Genomic DNA, 16,037 nt, shown 5'->3' on the forward strand with positions numbered 1-16,037 from the left:
CCCACCGTCCAGCACAGGTCACCAGCCAACATGAGTGAGTGAAGCGTCAAGGGAAGGAGCAATGCCGTAGACGAACGGAGATACCACTTGGACCGACCCACTGCGGATTGTGACCTGTCGCCACCAGCGCATTACCAAGTCGGGTTCGAAAACAAGGCTAAATTACCTCCAAGCCTGCGACCCCACGAATGTCATGAAGGGTCCTGACGTCGGGCACCTGGGCACGCGCTGACCACACCACAGGCTACGGCCAAGCACTTGATGCCAACCCGTTCGCGGACAGCGGGTTTGGCCAGCAGTCCAACGCCTCGGCGTTCAGTCTCGAGTCCACCGGCCCGGGACCGAGCGGCGGTGTTGAGAACATTCAGTCCTATGTTGCCGACCATGACCGCCGGGCACGCGAGCTCGAGCAGAAGCAGCGCGAACTTGAGGAGCGCGAGCGGAATCTCCAGCAGAGGGAGCAGGAGGCTGCCCAGTACCGCGCCAACTGGCCGCCTTGTGAGTACCGCGCAGCTGGAGACGGCTGCTGTTGAAGCTGACGACAGTCATGCCGCTGGTCGTGCACTCGCTCGAGTTCGTTCCGACGGAGCACCAGAAGCACGCGAAGCTCATGTACTACTATTGGCTCGAGCTCTTCGCTACCCTCATCTTCAACTTCCTCGGATGCCTGTTCCTCCTGACATCCGGCGAGAATGGCGGAATGTGAGTTACTCCGATCTGTGTGCAGCAGCAACTGACGACTCCAGTGCCGGCCTGTCGGCTTCGCTCGGTTTCCTCGTGTTCATTTCGATCTTCTCGTTCGTGCTCTGGTACTACCCCATCTACAACGGCTGGCGGAGAGTGAACAAGCGCGGCGCCGCGATCCTGTTCTACACGTACTTCATCTTTGGCGGCTTCCACCTCCTGTACTGCCTTTACATGACGATCGGCGCGCCCTGTGAGTAGCGCCCAGCTCTGCGACTCTAGTCTATAGCTGACGGACAGACACGGGTTCTGCCGGCCTCTACAACACAATCGCGAGCTTCGTCGACGGCAAGATCCTGCCCGGAATCTTCGGCATCATCACCTCGATCGGGTGGATCATCCAGCTTGTCGGTGGTCTCGTGCTCTGGAAGCTCGTGTGGAACTTCAAGCGCAACAACGCCGACATCAACTTTGCCAACGCCAAGTCCGAGTTCAACGGCCTCAGTGCCATCTTCAAGATCTTCCGTCGCACCCAGACTGCGAGCAACGTTTAAGCATAACAGCATATCGAACGAACGACTATTCACGAAAACAAAAGAAGAAAGAGGAAGGCGAACGAGTGCGGACGGTAAAGCGAGGCGGTGGCCGCAATGGTCACCTGCCACGCCCGCCCGCACTCCCGCTCGCCGCCAAGTGTACGACTGCTGTGCCGAGTGACTCCTGTATCCTTCAACTGGACTGCTCTGCGGCTGTGAGACTCCATGTACCATGCAATAGATGCACGATAAGAGCAAGAGCGGCGGGTGTCTTTGTTCGACACAACAACGTCGGACAATGCCAAAGTGGCTCTCACAAAGAGGTGTGAGCTGTGCCTCACCCTGCTCACAGGTCATATCCCACTCACAGCTTTCGGATGAACACTGACGAACAGCTGAGACTGTGGCAACACCGCCAGCAGGCCCGAGGATACTTAAGCTGACGCCGCTGTGGGGGCAACGACATCTCCCCTAGCTACTCACAGAACATGACCAACTCACCGCCACCCGACCCGCCTGTGGCACAGGACGAGGACAACTCAAACGCCGCCCAAGACCTGCAGACCCCGACTTTCGGACTCTACCCGCAACCGAGGGCGCTGCCCTACTCCGCGCAGGAAGCCGAGCTTATGGAGGAGACCGACGACTGCACGCGCTGGATCCGATCTCTGAGCATGGACGAGGACGTCTATTCCGTAGTCTCAGATTCGGACGCAGGCTCAAACTCAGGCTCAGGCGAAGAGGTAAGTTCTTCTCTCCGCTGATGCTGCTGCTGCGCTACTGCGCTACGGCGCCGGATACGCCGGATTAGGATTGTTTCCGATGGGCGAATGCACAAGCTGACGCCAGATCGACGCAGAGGGCCTCAAGGTGTACAAAGCGGACACGGCGCGCGAGCTGGAGCTCATCCGCTCCCGCCTCGAGAGCATCCTGACCGTGGGCGGAGCACGCCTCGCCCCCCGTCCCGCGCACCTCTACCCGGCGGAACTGTTCACCACCTTCCTAACCGACTGGGACAACGTGCAGTGGCTCGGCGCGCGGCTGCTCGAGTCCGGGCTCGACCTCGAGTCCAACAACCCCGCCACGTATCGCTACGTTGTGCTTGCGGCCGAGATGATGGAGAGCGATCTCGCCTCCACTGTGGCTAGGCTGATGGAGGACGTGGAGGCGTACTATGCCCAGATTCTGAGGGGGTATGGGCTGTTGATGAGGGAAGAGGAAGGGGAGATCGCCCGCCTGCGCGGAGAAGTTGCCGGAGACATGGGCACGCTTGAGGCGAGGCTCGATATGGCTGTGAGGGAGTTGGACAAGGCGAAAAGGGAGGCGGAGAAGGAGAAGGCGGAGAGGATGGCGCTCGAAACGCTCCTTGGGAGGTTGCCTGAGGACATGCGCAGGGAGCTCGTCTTGGCCAACAGCGTTGCCCTGACACCTGGGCAGAGGGCGAGGTGGGGTATCCCCTGATCTGTAGCTGTAGTCCTCGGCCGTCCCGAGCTCCTCGATCCTCGATGAGGCAGATCACTCTGGAGATCCCATAGAGCATGTATCATCTACATCGCTGCGTTGAAAGCTTCTGGAGCAATCACTCACTAGCTCTTTCTCACTCACACAGGAGAGTAGTCTGATTGGCGGTGTCAACCCAATTGGTCGTCGTGCGCCACTAACGAGGAGCGATAACGTCGCTCAACAGATAGCGATATCCTCCCCAATGACTGCTCTCGCACATGCAGGACAGTCGACAAAGCATTCCGCAATGCAATCAGGCGGACGATTTTGAGGGCAGGCGACAGATATTATCGGCTTGCACTGCAGCCAGGTCTTTCCAAGTTTGTTTACACGTTCTCGAAGTGGGCGTTCAGTGACGTCACAATCGGCCGCAGTCTGTGTTCTCTCTTCGGCGCCGTTCAAACAATGCAGCGGCGCAGCGGCTTCTCCGCGATCACACGGACTGCATTGAAGAGGGGATACGCGTCCGTGCTCGCCCTTCTGTGCTTCCGTCCGGAGCCTGCCCAAGGGGAGTCACGAGGTCCCAATGGCAAGGGGGAAAAGGTTCAGGACCCGGGTCCGAGATCCGGTATGGACACCAGTGTCAGGGGTCCCCGCAGTGGCGTCGCGCCGGCGGCAACTACCTTCGCGCGGGCGTGCCGCATGTGCCGCTGGCAAGTGCCGGGAACCCGCGGATCGCGCGCTTGACTCGACTCTCAGAGTGCGATAGAGATCGCGGCGTCTTCCTCACCTTTGTCGACGTCGCTTCTCACCATCACTCACACCATCGAACATGTCACTCCGCGGTGTCTCGCTTCTCCGTTCTGCGCGCCGCGTCACTTCCATCCGGAGCACAACCGGACCACTCCGCACGCTCGGCGCGCTGGGAGCTACCCGCTCTCACACCACTCGCGACCGATACTTCCTCAAGCCGCTGAAGGAGACCGAGCCAGAGCCTAACTATGAATACCGCTTCCTCGCTGAGCCGGCGACTGTCGAGGTGAGTCTGGGCATGCAGCTGGCTGTACGATTCCAGTGTCCTCACGCTGCATCGGGCTACTGGTGCCTTCCCCGTTCCCCTCAGCTGTGGAATTGTTCGACGATGAGCTAACGCCAGATCCTCTCCTACGCCTTCTCTGGAGGCCAGCCTCGAGCTGGTGTTGACCAGGGTCCCGGAGCGCTGATCAAGGCGGGACTTCCGGCGCAGCTCGAAAAGCTGGGCTGGTATGTCGAGCACAACCCGACGCTTGAGGCTGAGATCGCCGAGCTCACGAACAAGACAGAGGAGGAAGACAAGGCGATTGGCAAGCTGCGCAAGCCTGTTTCGGTCTCTGCCGTCAATGAGCGACTCGCGGACGATGTTGCGCGAGTCGCGGGCGAGGGCAAGCTCCCTCTGACGCTGGGCGGTGACCATTCTCTTGTAAGCTGTCGTTGGCATCTTTGAAACTAACAGCCAGGCGATGGGAACAGTTGCGGGCACGAAAAGCGTCTACCCCGACGCAGCTGTTATCTGGGTGAGCTTCAAACCGTATCCTTAGCTGATCGCAGGTGGACGCGCATGCCGACATCAACACGCCGATCACGACTGACAGCGGCAACCTGCACGGCTGCCCTATCTCCTTCCTTCTCGGCCTCGAGGGCACCGACATCCCGCCCTTCAACATCTGGCTGCAGCCGTGTCTGCGTCCCGAGGACCTGTAAGCTTACCTGATCGATTGGTAGCTAATGCTAGTGTGTACATCGGCCTTCGCGACATTGACGCCGGAGAGAAGCACATTCTGAAGTCGCTCGGCATCAAGGTGTTCACGATGCACGACGTGGACCGTCATGGTATCGGCAAGGTCGTCGACATGGCTCTCGCCCACGTTGGCGCCGCGCGCCCGATCCACCTTTCGTTCGACGTCGACGCCCTCGACCCCACCGTCGCGCCGAGCACTGGCACGCCGGTCCGTGGTGGCCTCACATTCCGTGAAGGTGAGTACTGGTGGAGGTGGAGGTGCCTTTCGTGGAATCTGGCTAAGCGCCGCCCGGAGAAGACCGTTCGCCGCTTCTGCCGCGGATATCCGGCGCAGCGCGTGGCGTGGGTTGCACTGCATCCTGCGATCTAGTCTGACGGTCCTTGGCAACAGTGGGGGTAGTGGGGTAGGGCTGACGCGTAGGCCACTACATCTGCGAAGCGATCGCAGAGACTGGAAACCTGGTCGCGGTCGATGTGATGGTGAGTGATTTATCATTGGTCCCGTGCCTGTGCCGCGCCCCCAAGCACGAGATCTCGTCACTGAGAGCCGGTTGCACCGCTTTTTGGGTCTTCGTCCTTGGCTTCTCATTTAGCCCAATGAAGCGCATGGCCGTGGCGCAGTGCAACCGCAGCAAGGCTTCGAGTGGCAAACGAACTGCGAATGCACATGCTGACAGTGTGCAGGAGGTGAACCCGACGCTGGCGGACGAGGTGTCGGCGGAGCAGACGATCGCGGTTGGATGTTCGCTCGCGCGGGCGGCGCTGGGTGAGACGCTCTTGTAAACAGTCAGCAGACGAGTCATGCATGCAGTAACGAGCTACTGGGGGCTAGGCCCGATTCCAGCGCGTGCGCAAGTGCATCGCGCGTGCATCGGAAGAGCAGCTAAGTGAAGGCTGGGAGGGACCGCACGGTGGGACGGCGAGATTGGTTCCGCCATGTAGTCTTGGATGGTCGTCGGTCTCGGTCATTTGCGTCATGACCTCTTCTTTGTCCGCCCAGAGGCATTCTCTCGGCACCACGTCGTCGTACCCTCGCAACACCCCTTTTCCATCCTTGCACTGCAATCCCTCCGTCTCTCTTAACAATACCCCCTCAAGCCATCCGTGCTCCTCATCCTCTCTGTGGATAATAGGTGAGTTCCACACATGCCTGCGTATCGAGTTCGGGGGCGACTCCACAATTCATGATGGTTGTTTCATGCGCGCCATCCGCCGCCTGAGCGCGTGAGCTCCAGCGACATTTGTTTACATCGCACATCGGCGTTGCAGCGGGGTCGCATTGGGGTCGCATCGGCGTCGATTGTCGTCGCCGGCTACTGCACCGCCTCGCCTCGTGCATCGGACACTGGGATTCATCGATGAGCTCGCGTTAACGACCAGCTGCATCTTCTCTGCCGAAGGTTGTTACTGCCCCGAGTCACCTATATCACGAACGCCTAAGCCATGGGCAAGTCGCAATCCAAGCTGTCGGCGGACGAGCTCGCTGAGCTGCAGAAGAACACCTACTGTGAGTATACTCACGCGTGTGCCCGAAGCGCGAGCGTGATTCCAGCTATCTCGCGGACTGTGGAGCTAACAGCAGTCGACAAGAAGGTTAGTCTTCGCTCGATGCCTCCCCGACTCGGTGGATCCACGCTGAGTACCCATGACCACTAGCATTGAGCTTCAAGACGGACAGAGCTAAGCTGACATCCAGGAACTCCAGCAATGGGTATGCTTCCATCGATGCGCGACAGCTAACGTCTAGTACAAGGGTTTCCTCAAGGACTGCCCCTCGGGCCAGCTGAACAAGGACGAGTTTAAGAAGATCTACCGCCAGTTCTTCCCGTTCGGCGACCCGAGCCAGTTTGCGGACTACGTGTTCAACGTGAGTAGCAGCCGCCGACAGGCGCTTCTTTATTACGGCCATCGCAAGCTTCCTTGGTGGTCGCGGTGAAGGTAGCAGCGATACCGGGCTGTGCGGCCGCCGGCACCAGGACGTGACGCTAGTGACGTTCGGTGGGCGACTGGCGGACTGTCCGCTGAGGACCGACATCACCATTCCGCAGTTCAGGAGCGCCGAGGCCGAGAACGGGCTATGAGTGGTGTGGGGTCCCGCTGCTGCGGACGTACCCTCCTGCTCTAATGTCGCCGTCGGTCTCTGGTGTCGGCTCCGGGGCTTTCCAGCTCGGAGCCGGGATCTACGTTCCTCAGCGTCGTGACTGGAATGAACCGATGAGAGGACGGCTGCTGACATTACAGGTCTTCGACGAGGACAAGTCGGGCACGATCGAGTTCAAGGAGTTCATCTGTGCGCTGTCGGTTACGTCGCGAGGACGTCTGGACGAGAAGCTGAAGTGTGAGTGTGTGCGAGCGCCAGTGGCGTATTTGGCGCCTGTCGTGCGAGCCCAAGATTCTCCTTCCTCCCCTCACAAAGTGCACTGTGATCCGCGTGTGATCGATCCAATCTTCTCCCAGTCTGTCATTGCAATGCTAATAACACAGGGGCCTTCCAGCTCTACGACATCAACCAGGACGGCTTCATCACGTACGACGAGATGCTCCAGATTGTGCGCTCGATCTACAAGATGACGGGCCAGATGGTCTCCCTCCCCGAGGACGAGGACACGCCCGAGAAGCGTGTCGATAAGATCTTCCGCAACATGGACCTGAACAAGGACCACCGCCTCACGTTCGACGAGTTCAAGGAGGGATCCAAGCAGGACCCGACCATCGTGCAGGCGCTGAGCCTGTACGACGGACTGTTGTAAGCGCTTGCGGACGCTTGCGAGCGTAGCGAGCAAGTGCAGCGAGCAGGCGCGACGTGCAAGTGCGAGGCGGCGCCAGTACGAGTTCATGATCCCTCACGGGCGAGTGGGCGAGTATGAGGTGTCAACTGAGTTGCGCGTGGGCGGTGCCCATTGTGCTCTGCGCTTGCTGAATTGCGAAGAAGACAATGTCTGCGTCTTCGCGGGCAGACGACGCGCTCGCGGCCCGGGGCGAGCGCGGTTCCGGATGTGTCTGACCTAAATGGCCGTGTATGGTTTATGCATAGAGTGTTGGTTCCACTGACGCGGAGCCGGCTGACAGGCTGGAAGAGTCTGCCTTGAGTGGTCACTGACAGAGTGCACTTGCACTGATAGTTACACTGATGATACATTCGCGCCAGAACAATGGTTGGGACTCATGCGTTACAACTGCTACAGTATACTCGTGTTTCTGTAATACGGGAGGGAACTGGGACTAATCATCGTCGCTCCATTGGCTGATCTCGGGAGACTCTCTCCGCGGCACAGGTTGCGAGGGAACGACCCAAGTCGGCGTAAAGCCGGCGCTGGCGAACGAGAAGGGTTCCAAGGGGAACGTAGGGAAGGGCCTGGGGTCGGAGTTCGCATTCTGCGGAGGGTCATTCTGCGCCGCAGAGGTCTGCGAATACTGTGAATTCGCAGAGTGCCGACCATCGTGCGAGTGAGAGTCATTGGAGCGATGCTCTGCGGTGTGGGCCTGACTCCTGGTCGTGTGATAGGTCGCACCGCTGCTGGACGATCCAGACTTGCTCCACGGGAGAGGAGGGAGGGGTGGGAGAGGCGGGAACCCGCCTTCGGGCTTAGGCGGTGGAGGGGGGAACATGTACGCCCCCTCCCCCTCTCCCTCGGCGTCCTCGGCATCGGCATCCTCTCTCTGCTCGGGGATGGTGATGGGCCACTGGTCGCGGAAACGGAGGCCGGGGGGTCCCGGGTTGTTATGGCCGTGAGCCACGCGGCGCGGGGCAGTGAGCGAGACAGAGCGGCGGCGCGTGTACTGATCGGGAGGGTAGGAGAGGGAGTGCGAGTGGCTCGGATAGGGCGGGTAGGAGTGTGTCGAGACGTTCGACCTCGTTCTCAGCCTCACGCTGCCGAACTGTCCACTGGGCACCGCTGGAGCCAGGGGAGGACGAACACCGACGACGTGCCATCCCTCGGAGCCACTCGACCTTTCCCCATTGGCAGTGACAGAAACATTGGACAGCGTCCGCACCCTCTGTGCGCCCCATGGCGCATTCTCGCGCAGATTCGCATGCGGGGATGGGAGCATAACAGCCCCCGCGTTGGAGGGGAGGAGCGGCGTATTGGGGAACGAGTCGGGGTTGGAGAGATTCGCAAACGGGTCCCGCGTATGCGGTGAGTGGCGGGTACATCGCTCGCCGCACTCGGTGCACCAGCCCTCCTTCTCCCCACTGGAGCTTGAGTCGGAGGAGCTGCGTAGGTGCAGGAGGGAGCGGAGAGAGGCTTTGGAGCGGGATTTCTTCAGCCATCGTTCGGATTTAGAGGGGCTGGGCTTCTCCACAGCTTGGGAGGGGCGGCGGGGTGTCGAGGGCTGAGTGGGCTCAGGGGCCAATGGTTGTACCGGAGCCGTGGTCTTGGACCGGAGCGAGGAGAGGCGAAGCGTTTTGGCTTTGCTGAGCGAGGCTTTAAACTTGGACGGAGACTCAGGCTCGGGGCGCAGAGGGGAGGGAGGTGGGCGGGTAGGGGAGGAGAGCAGAGAAGTGATGCTCGGCGAACGAGGGCGTGGGGACGAAGGGCGCCGGAAGAGACGGGTAACCCAGGTCGGCTCATGGAGTTCGTTCACCTTGCTCTTGTCATCGCCCGTCTTGGCTTTCCCATTGGCCGTCTGCAGACTGTCAATTGTTCCGTTACCAGCGGTGTGGCCCACTGTGCTGTAAGCACTGCGGACGGTATCCTCGACACCGGCAGTGACGGTGCCGCGGGTAGCACCCGTGCCGCTGTCGATGGCTGAGGCAGATGCCGATGCAGAACGGGGAGAGCGGAACCACTCCTCGTCGAAGAGCGAGAACCGCTTCCTGGTCGGTGTGGCGCCTCGCCTCGATCCCTCTCCCTCGAAGTTAACCGGTCGGTATTCCTGCACCGTCACACTTGTGACCGTGATCCCCTCACCATGTGGCATTCCGGCAGCCACGCTCCCCACAGTTGGCGTTGGGCTCGGCGAGCGACCTAGTGGCGGGAACGGCGTCGTGCGTCCGGGAAGTGTAGAGCTGAAGTCGCGAGTGACGACCGGCGTCGGTGTTGGACTGCGCTCCACAGGGGCAACCGTCGGTGAGTCACGGAGGTGTTTCTTCGACCTCAGCCTTGTGACTTGCCCGGGCTTTCTCCGGAGCTTTGATGGTGTAACTGGCTTCTCGTGTGTGATGGGTGTCAAGGGTTTCAGCCTTGGACCCATGGCTTGCGAGCGGTAGTGTGCAGGCAAAGAGGTGGATCGAGGGGGTGTATGCACCAGTGGAGTCTTGGGGCGTGTTGGTGTTGGCGTCGTTGGCAGTGAAGGCGAAGGTGACTCGGTGTCGGGGACCTCAGTGTCGCCGTCGAGACGATTATTGCTGGTAAAGGGTGTGGTGGCAGGCGAGAGAGGCTGGAAGAGCATACTGAGTCGCTCGGCGCCCACTGAGGCCGAGAGAGGCACTGGCGCCGTGTTCGGCATTGCAGGCAGAGTCGGTATCTTACCCGTACTCTTCTTCTTCTTCCTGCGGGGAGGTCGAGCAGGCGTACTCCCTACTCTCTCCTTGCTCTCCGGTGAGCTCGAAGAGTGACTCTCAGAATTGTTGGACGTATCCGGTGACGAGGCAACTTCGAGCGACGTGTCTGGTGATGAGTTGTAAGGAGGGAAGCGCTGCAGACGTGGCCGCTCCGATACCTCTGCATTGGCGCCGTCAGACCTCTTGGCTGCGTCACGCTTGCCCTCATCTCGCCCCTCGCTGTCGAATGGATCGGCACGTTCCAAGACCAGAGGCGGCTCCCACCTCCAGCTCGACGGGGGCGAGGAGGCGAAAACATCCAGCTTCTTTGGCGGGCCGGTTGGAAAGTGCGAGGTCGAAGGGAACTGGAGAGTTTGGATTCTGCTCCGCGGGTAAGCTGTTGTCAGCGTCGCTTCAACTGCGTACTCACGACTACTCTTCAGCACGCCGCTCTTCTTCGGCCTCTCCTCTGACGACGGCGCAGGTTTAGCAACCTCCGGCATCCCTGGCCGTGGGATATCCTCGCCGCGCCTACTCCCCCACTTTGGAGTGGGAGCCTGTGGTCGAACGAATGCCGATTCCTCCTCTCCTCCAACCTCTCCTCCCTCCGATCCTATCGATTGCGCGACGCCTGGAGCCGGTGGCGACGCCATGATGGAAGTGTGTGCGAAAGCGAGAGGTTGATCGGTGAACGGACAGGAAACCGAGCTATATACAGCCTAGAGTACAGACAATGACGCAAAAGGCGATGAACAGTGATGAACAGAGTGAGCGGCAGTGATGTGCATTGTTGATCACGGATTTTTGGGGCTGTGTTTATGCTGCTGAGATGTCAGACAGAGGATCGACCCCCTGGCCTTAGTGCTTGCTCAATGTGCGATGCGCGGTGAGCACTTATGGACTGCCTTTCTCGACAGATATTTGCAGCCGCGAATCCCGGTCGATGACCTTGGCGACAATTATGGTGAGATGAGAGATGCCCAGGAAATGATGAGTGTCAGGGGTGAAGCCAATTTCGAGCATTTTCAGATAGAGGTGCCACTTTCGCGATCTGTAGTCCACGCGCACGCCTGTGGTGTTACAATGTCGATGCATGGTCTAGACGAAACAGACACTATGGTATAGCGAGTATGGATACGTGGTTATTCTCTCCGGGTATGGCGACGGAAGCATGCTGTGTGTGATGTGATACGGACTGTGGATAATCGCGGATTGTGGAACGAAGTGATGGGACGAGGGTGGTATGAGTGACTAGGTTCAGGTTCACGACCCCCCACCGCGGTCCATGTACCAGATCCCCTGCTCGTTCATGCGGAATAGGGCTCTGTCCTCCCTCCGCTCCTCTCTTTCCTCCTCGATGTGGTCAAACTCGTCCCTCACCAAGACCTCAGACATGCTCCGCTGCAGTCCGCGTTGTCCGCGGCCCCATCCACCCTGCACACCAAGGTACTCCCCTGTCCCTCCCCGGCTTCCATAGTCAGCGCCCCCACTGCTTCCTGTACCACCGTAGTCATAGTCGCCATTGGTAACGGGATATGTGACCGCCTGCCTCGAGCTTCCACTACCCCTGGTCCACCCCGATTCCAACTCTGCGAGAGAATGCGAGCGCTGAATGTCCCTCCTTCCCTCATGGTATCCTTCCACCCAGTCCACGGGCTGCTGAAGGGGAGCAGTCTGAGGTGCCGTAAGCTGAACCGTTGGCACAGTGACAGCCCTAGTCATAGGTGGCCGCCTCGGCACCAGTTGTTCCTCCTCGGTCGGCTCGACTGGTCGATCAGGATATCTGTAGTCCACGCATCGGGGGACCAGAACTGGAATCGGCACATCGAGCGGCAGAGGGTCGCGCGGGGTGAGGATGTGCACTCCTCCTCCCGACGAGGTAGGCACAGAGGCACGTCTCTGGGCCATGGCAGCCAGTGGCGCAAGTGTCGTCATTGCACTCGGGACTGTGGGTCAGCTCTCGGTCTCGGTCGAGCTGATGAAGAAATGGGCACTTACGACCACGACGTTGGCCGAACTCGGGCGCTGAACCACGCCGGTCCCCTATGACGCCGATACTGGGTGCGGTGGAAGTCGAGGGCACGGCGTCGTCCAAAGTCGGGTCGAGACGCTGGACAGAAGGGAGAAGGTGGCTCCATTCCAGTCCGTCTTGCTCTCCTCTGGCGCTGCTGCTGTTCGAATGATGGGTGGAGAGGGGAACGGTGAGGGTTTGCGAGCGGCGAACGGGACGGTCCTCAAGACCGGGCGGCGGGCGGACGGGGGCGCCGCCGGTGGCAAGGGCGATGTTGCGAGGGATGGGACGAGCTGGTCCCGCAGAAACACGCGGAAGCCTGGTGTCATGTACTCGTGACGAACTGCCCGCCGCATTCTGGGGGAATGTCGAGCTGGTGGCCGAAGGAGGGCTGCTTGCAGTCGAGTTCGATCCAGAGTTGGGCGCGGTCGATGCAGGCCCGGCTCTTGCTCTGGAGTTGGGGCGTCGGCGCCTCGGCATTGTGTCACGGGTGTCGATGCGGCTCTTGATGAGTTGAGATCGCTTGTAAGACTGGGGTGGTGGGGATCGCAACTGGGGCTGAGCCTGGACTGAGGGATGAATCGATGGCGGAGGCTGGACTTGGCTGGCCTTAGTGAACAATGAGTCAGTGGGCAGATGGGAGATGAGGCATTGATGAAGTGCAACTAAGTGCTGCGTCACGGTCGTCAGTGTATGCTTGGTGCGAGGGTGCGGGGGATACGGGGTTGCGGTGATGCACACGGCAGCGGGGGGACCCGCGCACGCTGTCTGGATGTGGAATGGCTGGGCAGAACGGTATGGGGCCGGAGACGGTGTGCAGCAGCTGCATTGCAGGCCGCCTTACCACTCTTTTCCTGCCACACAGGGGTTCACATCGCCATGGCGTCCAGCGTCCGTGCACCACTCAACCCCTCCATTTCTCTCGTACGCATTCTCTCGTACCCGTCCCTCTCTCCCACCGCGGACGTGGGGCAATGGGATGCTTACTTTTATACATATGTTGTCTATGAACAAACTCGCTCACGGCGGGTTGATCGTCATAAGGTTACGGACGTTGGCGGGAAGCAGGCGCGCCGCGTCCTCCTTGCTCATCTTGCGGAGGCACGCGAGCGGGTAGAACTTGGTAAGAGCGACCAGCTCGAGGCGCAGCTTGCGGAGACCGTCTTCGTCGTCGACTGGGGCCGCGGCCGGCGCGGAAGCACCGGGGGCAGTCTGGGTCGGCGTTGCCTGGGCAGCAGGCGCAGGCGCAGGTGTCGACGTGGCTGGGACAGCGGCAGGAGGCACATGTGTCGGAGCAGCAGCAGGGCCAGAAGCGGCCGCGGGGCCTGGAACAGCAGAAGGTGGGTTGGCAGCTGGCGGCGTTGGAGCTGGTGCAGCAGCTGCTGGAGCGGGGCCAGGGGCAGGCACTCCGTTCGGCACACCCTCCACCTTGACACGCTTGACATCGCCTCCTTCCTCGTCCTCGGCAGGACGTTTGTTGAAGGTCGGCTCGGCCATGATGACGTCGCCGTTGGGCTCGGTCTTCGGCTCGGCCTTGACCACCTTCGGCTTGCGCTCCTCGATAACCCGTGCAATCTCATTACCAACCCACTCGAGTGACTCCTTGACGCCGCTCTTACCGCCGACGCCGACGTACATAAAGTCGGCGGGTTCGCGGAGCAGGGGCTGGATGTTGAGCGGGTTCATGGGCGACGTAAGCTTGCTGAGCGCGATGCGGGCGTAGGCGTTCTGCGCCTTCTCGACCGCCTCGGGCGTTTGCTCGCTGAGTGCCTTCATTGTCCGCTGCGCCGTACGGCTCACGTCCGAGTGCAGCACGCCGTTGTGCCACTCGTTGGACGCATAGTCCCACAGCGCAGCCTCCGGGTCCACGCCGGTCGCCTCGCCCTCCTCAGCCCTTACGTCGCATGCAGCAGAGCGCTCCTCGGCGCCCTTCAGCGCACCATCGATGAATCGCTGCACGCTCTTCACGTACGCCTCGCCGCGCACATTGCCGAGCGCCAAGTTCTCGAGATACTCAACGGCAGGCGGACCGTTGTCGTGAACATTGACAAACGTCTGGATCGGCCAGCCGGGCTTCACAAGCTGCGGCCGGGGGAGGTCGGGTCGGAGTTGCTGTTCCAGAGGCATAAGGTCGCCAGTTGGCGCACGCCGCAACCATGCGACCTCATCCTCGATCACGGGGTAGTCACCAAAATCGAGCGTGCCGATCTCCTTCGTCGGCAGCGGGTCGCGCTGCAGGCGTGGTGCACCGGGTAGTGGAGGCTGGCCAGTAGGTCCGCCAGGGCCGTCCCACTCCCACCACCTCGTCTCGCTCTCGCACAGGGACCGCCAATCGGGCACAGTCTTCCACTCCTCGCCGCGCTTCTCCCGCCAGATGTCGAGGATCTCTTGCGGATCGTCCATCTCGGCCACGTCACGGCTCCCGTCCGAGCAATAGCCTCGCCACCGGCCGTTGAACTTTTCGCGGCCGCGGACGAAGCGCTTTGCACGCACTCGCCTGCCTCCGGTCAGGTTCCAGCCGACCGCGGCTGCTTGCAACGTGTTTGGCGGGAAGGGCAGCATTTCCGTGGGGATGTAGTGCTGCACTTGCAGCTTCTTCGTCCGTCCGGGGTGAGGCGTGCTTCGCTGTGATTCTGGCAGCTCCGACGTTTGCCGCTCTGGCGATGGTGATGGAGATAGCACGAGCGGCCGAGCTCGGTCGATGTGCTTCATGCCGTGCTTGAACACCTTGTTCGCTTCTCGATACGGGGCGGTCCCGGGCAGGTTGAACGTAACAGCGGCGTCGTACATCTTCTTGAGATCGGCCTGAGGGTTAGCATTATGAGAGTCCTCAAACCCACCTCCAGCTCGTCCATGCCGTTGTACTCCCCGTCGTCGACCTTTTGCTGCATCGTGCCGAGGTCCATCATCTTGTCTTCTCCGCCGATGATATCCAGATAGTCTGGGTAGTGCTCGGTCTCGACAGGCTCAAGGAAGAAGCCATACTGATTGTCAGCTCGGGAACAAACGCCGCAGCTTACCTCGTCTTTCCTCCTCATCTCCTGCAACACCTTGTCGGCGAGCTCCTTGAACGGGCGACGCACGCGCTTCCACTTGCCACGGGTAGTTGGCGTCTCTGCACTGCCTTCGCGTGTCAGCGAACCGTAGTTGTCATAGTACGGCGTGGAGGCCGACGGAGACAAGGGCAGCGAAAGAGGGTCGACATCGTCATCGAAGTGCTCCAACTTGACGTCAAAGTCAGAGCCTGGTGTCGAGGCAGCCGATGGGGACAGCGCTAGCGCAGGCGTCTTCGGAGTTGTGGAGAGGTGAGGCGGGATAGCGCTTGGGCGACTCTTTGTGGGGCGTCGCTTTCGCGGCTGGCCAGAGCCGGGAGTTGAGACAGGCGTAGCGGCTGCGGAGCCTGGGGCGGACTGTGTCGTAGAGCCCGGCACCGACAGCGTGAGCTTGAGCGATGACGGACCCGGGCCACCGTTCTCCTCATTCGAGTAGCTGTTCGTCCGTGACGGAGCCGGCGACTCGATAGCCTCGACCTTGGGAGTTGCGCCTCCTAACGACAGCTTGAGCTTGATAGGCGGCATGGCTGGCTGGCGGGGTGGGTAGGTGTAGTGGTGGGTGCGCCTGTGGGCGGCCCCAGCCACGTTGGGTGGCGAGGGCTCCTAATGAGAGGAGTAGGGTAGCTCTGGAGAGAGATAGGAGAGGGTAGTGATGAGACCACTCTCTTGCGTTTGGGCTTGACGTCGAGGGCGACCAGGTGGACTCGCCGAGTGGAGGCAGCTGGCCAGCGGTTGCGGATTGCGGAGATGAAGACGAACAAACCTTTCACTCCACGAGATCGCGGAGCCAAAATCACCTCCAAAATCGCTGCCTCTGTTTCTGTAAATGTCACGTGGCGTTCAATAGGAAATGGTTGTAATCACGTTTGCTTCCGCTTCTAATTGGTTCTTCGCATTGGTTCGGAGTGTGGGGGAAAGCACCTTCCACTGATGTTCTTTGAGGAGGTCTTTGTTCAGTGCACTACTTACATGCATGCGTGCATGCAGGGGAAGAACAATCTTTGAGGTCGAACTCCAAATAGCGAAGCAGGGGGGGCGACACCCCGTC

The 16,037-nt window shown here is 60.6% G+C and overlaps 6 protein-coding genes across 6 annotated transcripts; 4 read left to right on the plus strand and 2 right to left on the minus strand.

The window, feature by feature from the left end:
* Nucleotides 1-30: 30 nt before the first annotated feature.
* Nucleotides 31-1,238, plus strand: A1Q1_07443 (uncharacterized protein; the record flags this gene model as incomplete). Its single annotated transcript, XM_014328769.1, has 5 exons — nucleotides 31-34; nucleotides 244-498; nucleotides 546-702; nucleotides 747-937; nucleotides 985-1,238. 5 exons carry the CDS (start codon nucleotides 31-33, stop codon nucleotides 1,236-1,238), a joined length of 861 nt encoding a protein of 286 aa, XP_014184244.1.
* Nucleotides 1,239-1,708: 470 nt separating this feature from the next.
* Nucleotides 1,709-2,681, plus strand: A1Q1_07444 (uncharacterized protein; the record flags this gene model as incomplete). The annotated part of the gene is made up of 2 exons (XM_014328770.1): nucleotides 1,709-1,963; nucleotides 2,070-2,681. The coding sequence occupies 2 exons, from the start codon at nucleotides 1,709-1,711 to the stop codon at nucleotides 2,679-2,681; spliced, it is 867 nt and encodes a 288-aa protein (XP_014184245.1).
* An 814-nt stretch (nucleotides 2,682-3,495) lies between these two features.
* A1Q1_07445 (arginase) lies at nucleotides 3,496-5,210 on the plus strand (the record flags this gene model as incomplete). Its single annotated transcript, XM_014328771.1, has 4 exons — nucleotides 3,496-3,702; nucleotides 3,820-4,122; nucleotides 4,295-4,676; nucleotides 5,125-5,210. 4 exons carry the CDS (start codon nucleotides 3,496-3,498, stop codon nucleotides 5,208-5,210), a joined length of 978 nt encoding a protein of 325 aa, XP_014184246.1.
* A 673-nt stretch (nucleotides 5,211-5,883) lies between these two features.
* A1Q1_07446 (uncharacterized protein) lies at nucleotides 5,884-7,190 on the plus strand (the record flags this gene model as incomplete). The annotated part of the gene is made up of 4 exons (XM_014328772.1): nucleotides 5,884-6,033; nucleotides 6,188-6,307; nucleotides 6,682-6,778; nucleotides 6,925-7,190. The coding sequence occupies 4 exons, from the start codon at nucleotides 5,884-5,886 to the stop codon at nucleotides 7,188-7,190; spliced, it is 633 nt and encodes a 210-aa protein (XP_014184247.1).
* A 472-nt stretch (nucleotides 7,191-7,662) lies between these two features.
* On the minus strand, nucleotides 7,663-10,578 carry A1Q1_07447 (uncharacterized protein; the record flags this gene model as incomplete). The annotated part of the gene is made up of 1 exon (XM_014328773.1): nucleotides 7,663-10,578. The coding sequence occupies one exon, from the start codon at nucleotides 10,576-10,578 to the stop codon at nucleotides 7,663-7,665; it is 2,916 nt and encodes a 971-aa protein (XP_014184248.1).
* Nucleotides 10,579-11,188: 610 nt separating this feature from the next.
* A1Q1_07448 (uncharacterized protein) lies at nucleotides 11,189-15,514 on the minus strand (the record flags this gene model as incomplete). The annotated part of the gene is made up of 4 exons (XM_014328774.1): nucleotides 11,189-11,871; nucleotides 11,924-12,540; nucleotides 12,961-14,729; nucleotides 14,777-15,514. The coding sequence occupies 4 exons, from the start codon at nucleotides 15,512-15,514 to the stop codon at nucleotides 11,189-11,191; spliced, it is 3,807 nt and encodes a 1,268-aa protein (XP_014184249.1).
* Between the last annotated feature and the right edge of the window lie 523 nt (nucleotides 15,515-16,037).

Source organism: Trichosporon asahii (assembly GCF_000293215.1).
Source record: "Trichosporon asahii var. asahii CBS 2479 unplaced genomic scaffold scaffold00002, whole genome shotgun sequence".
NCBI lineage: Eukaryota > Fungi > Basidiomycota > Tremellomycetes > Trichosporonales > Trichosporonaceae > Trichosporon > Trichosporon asahii.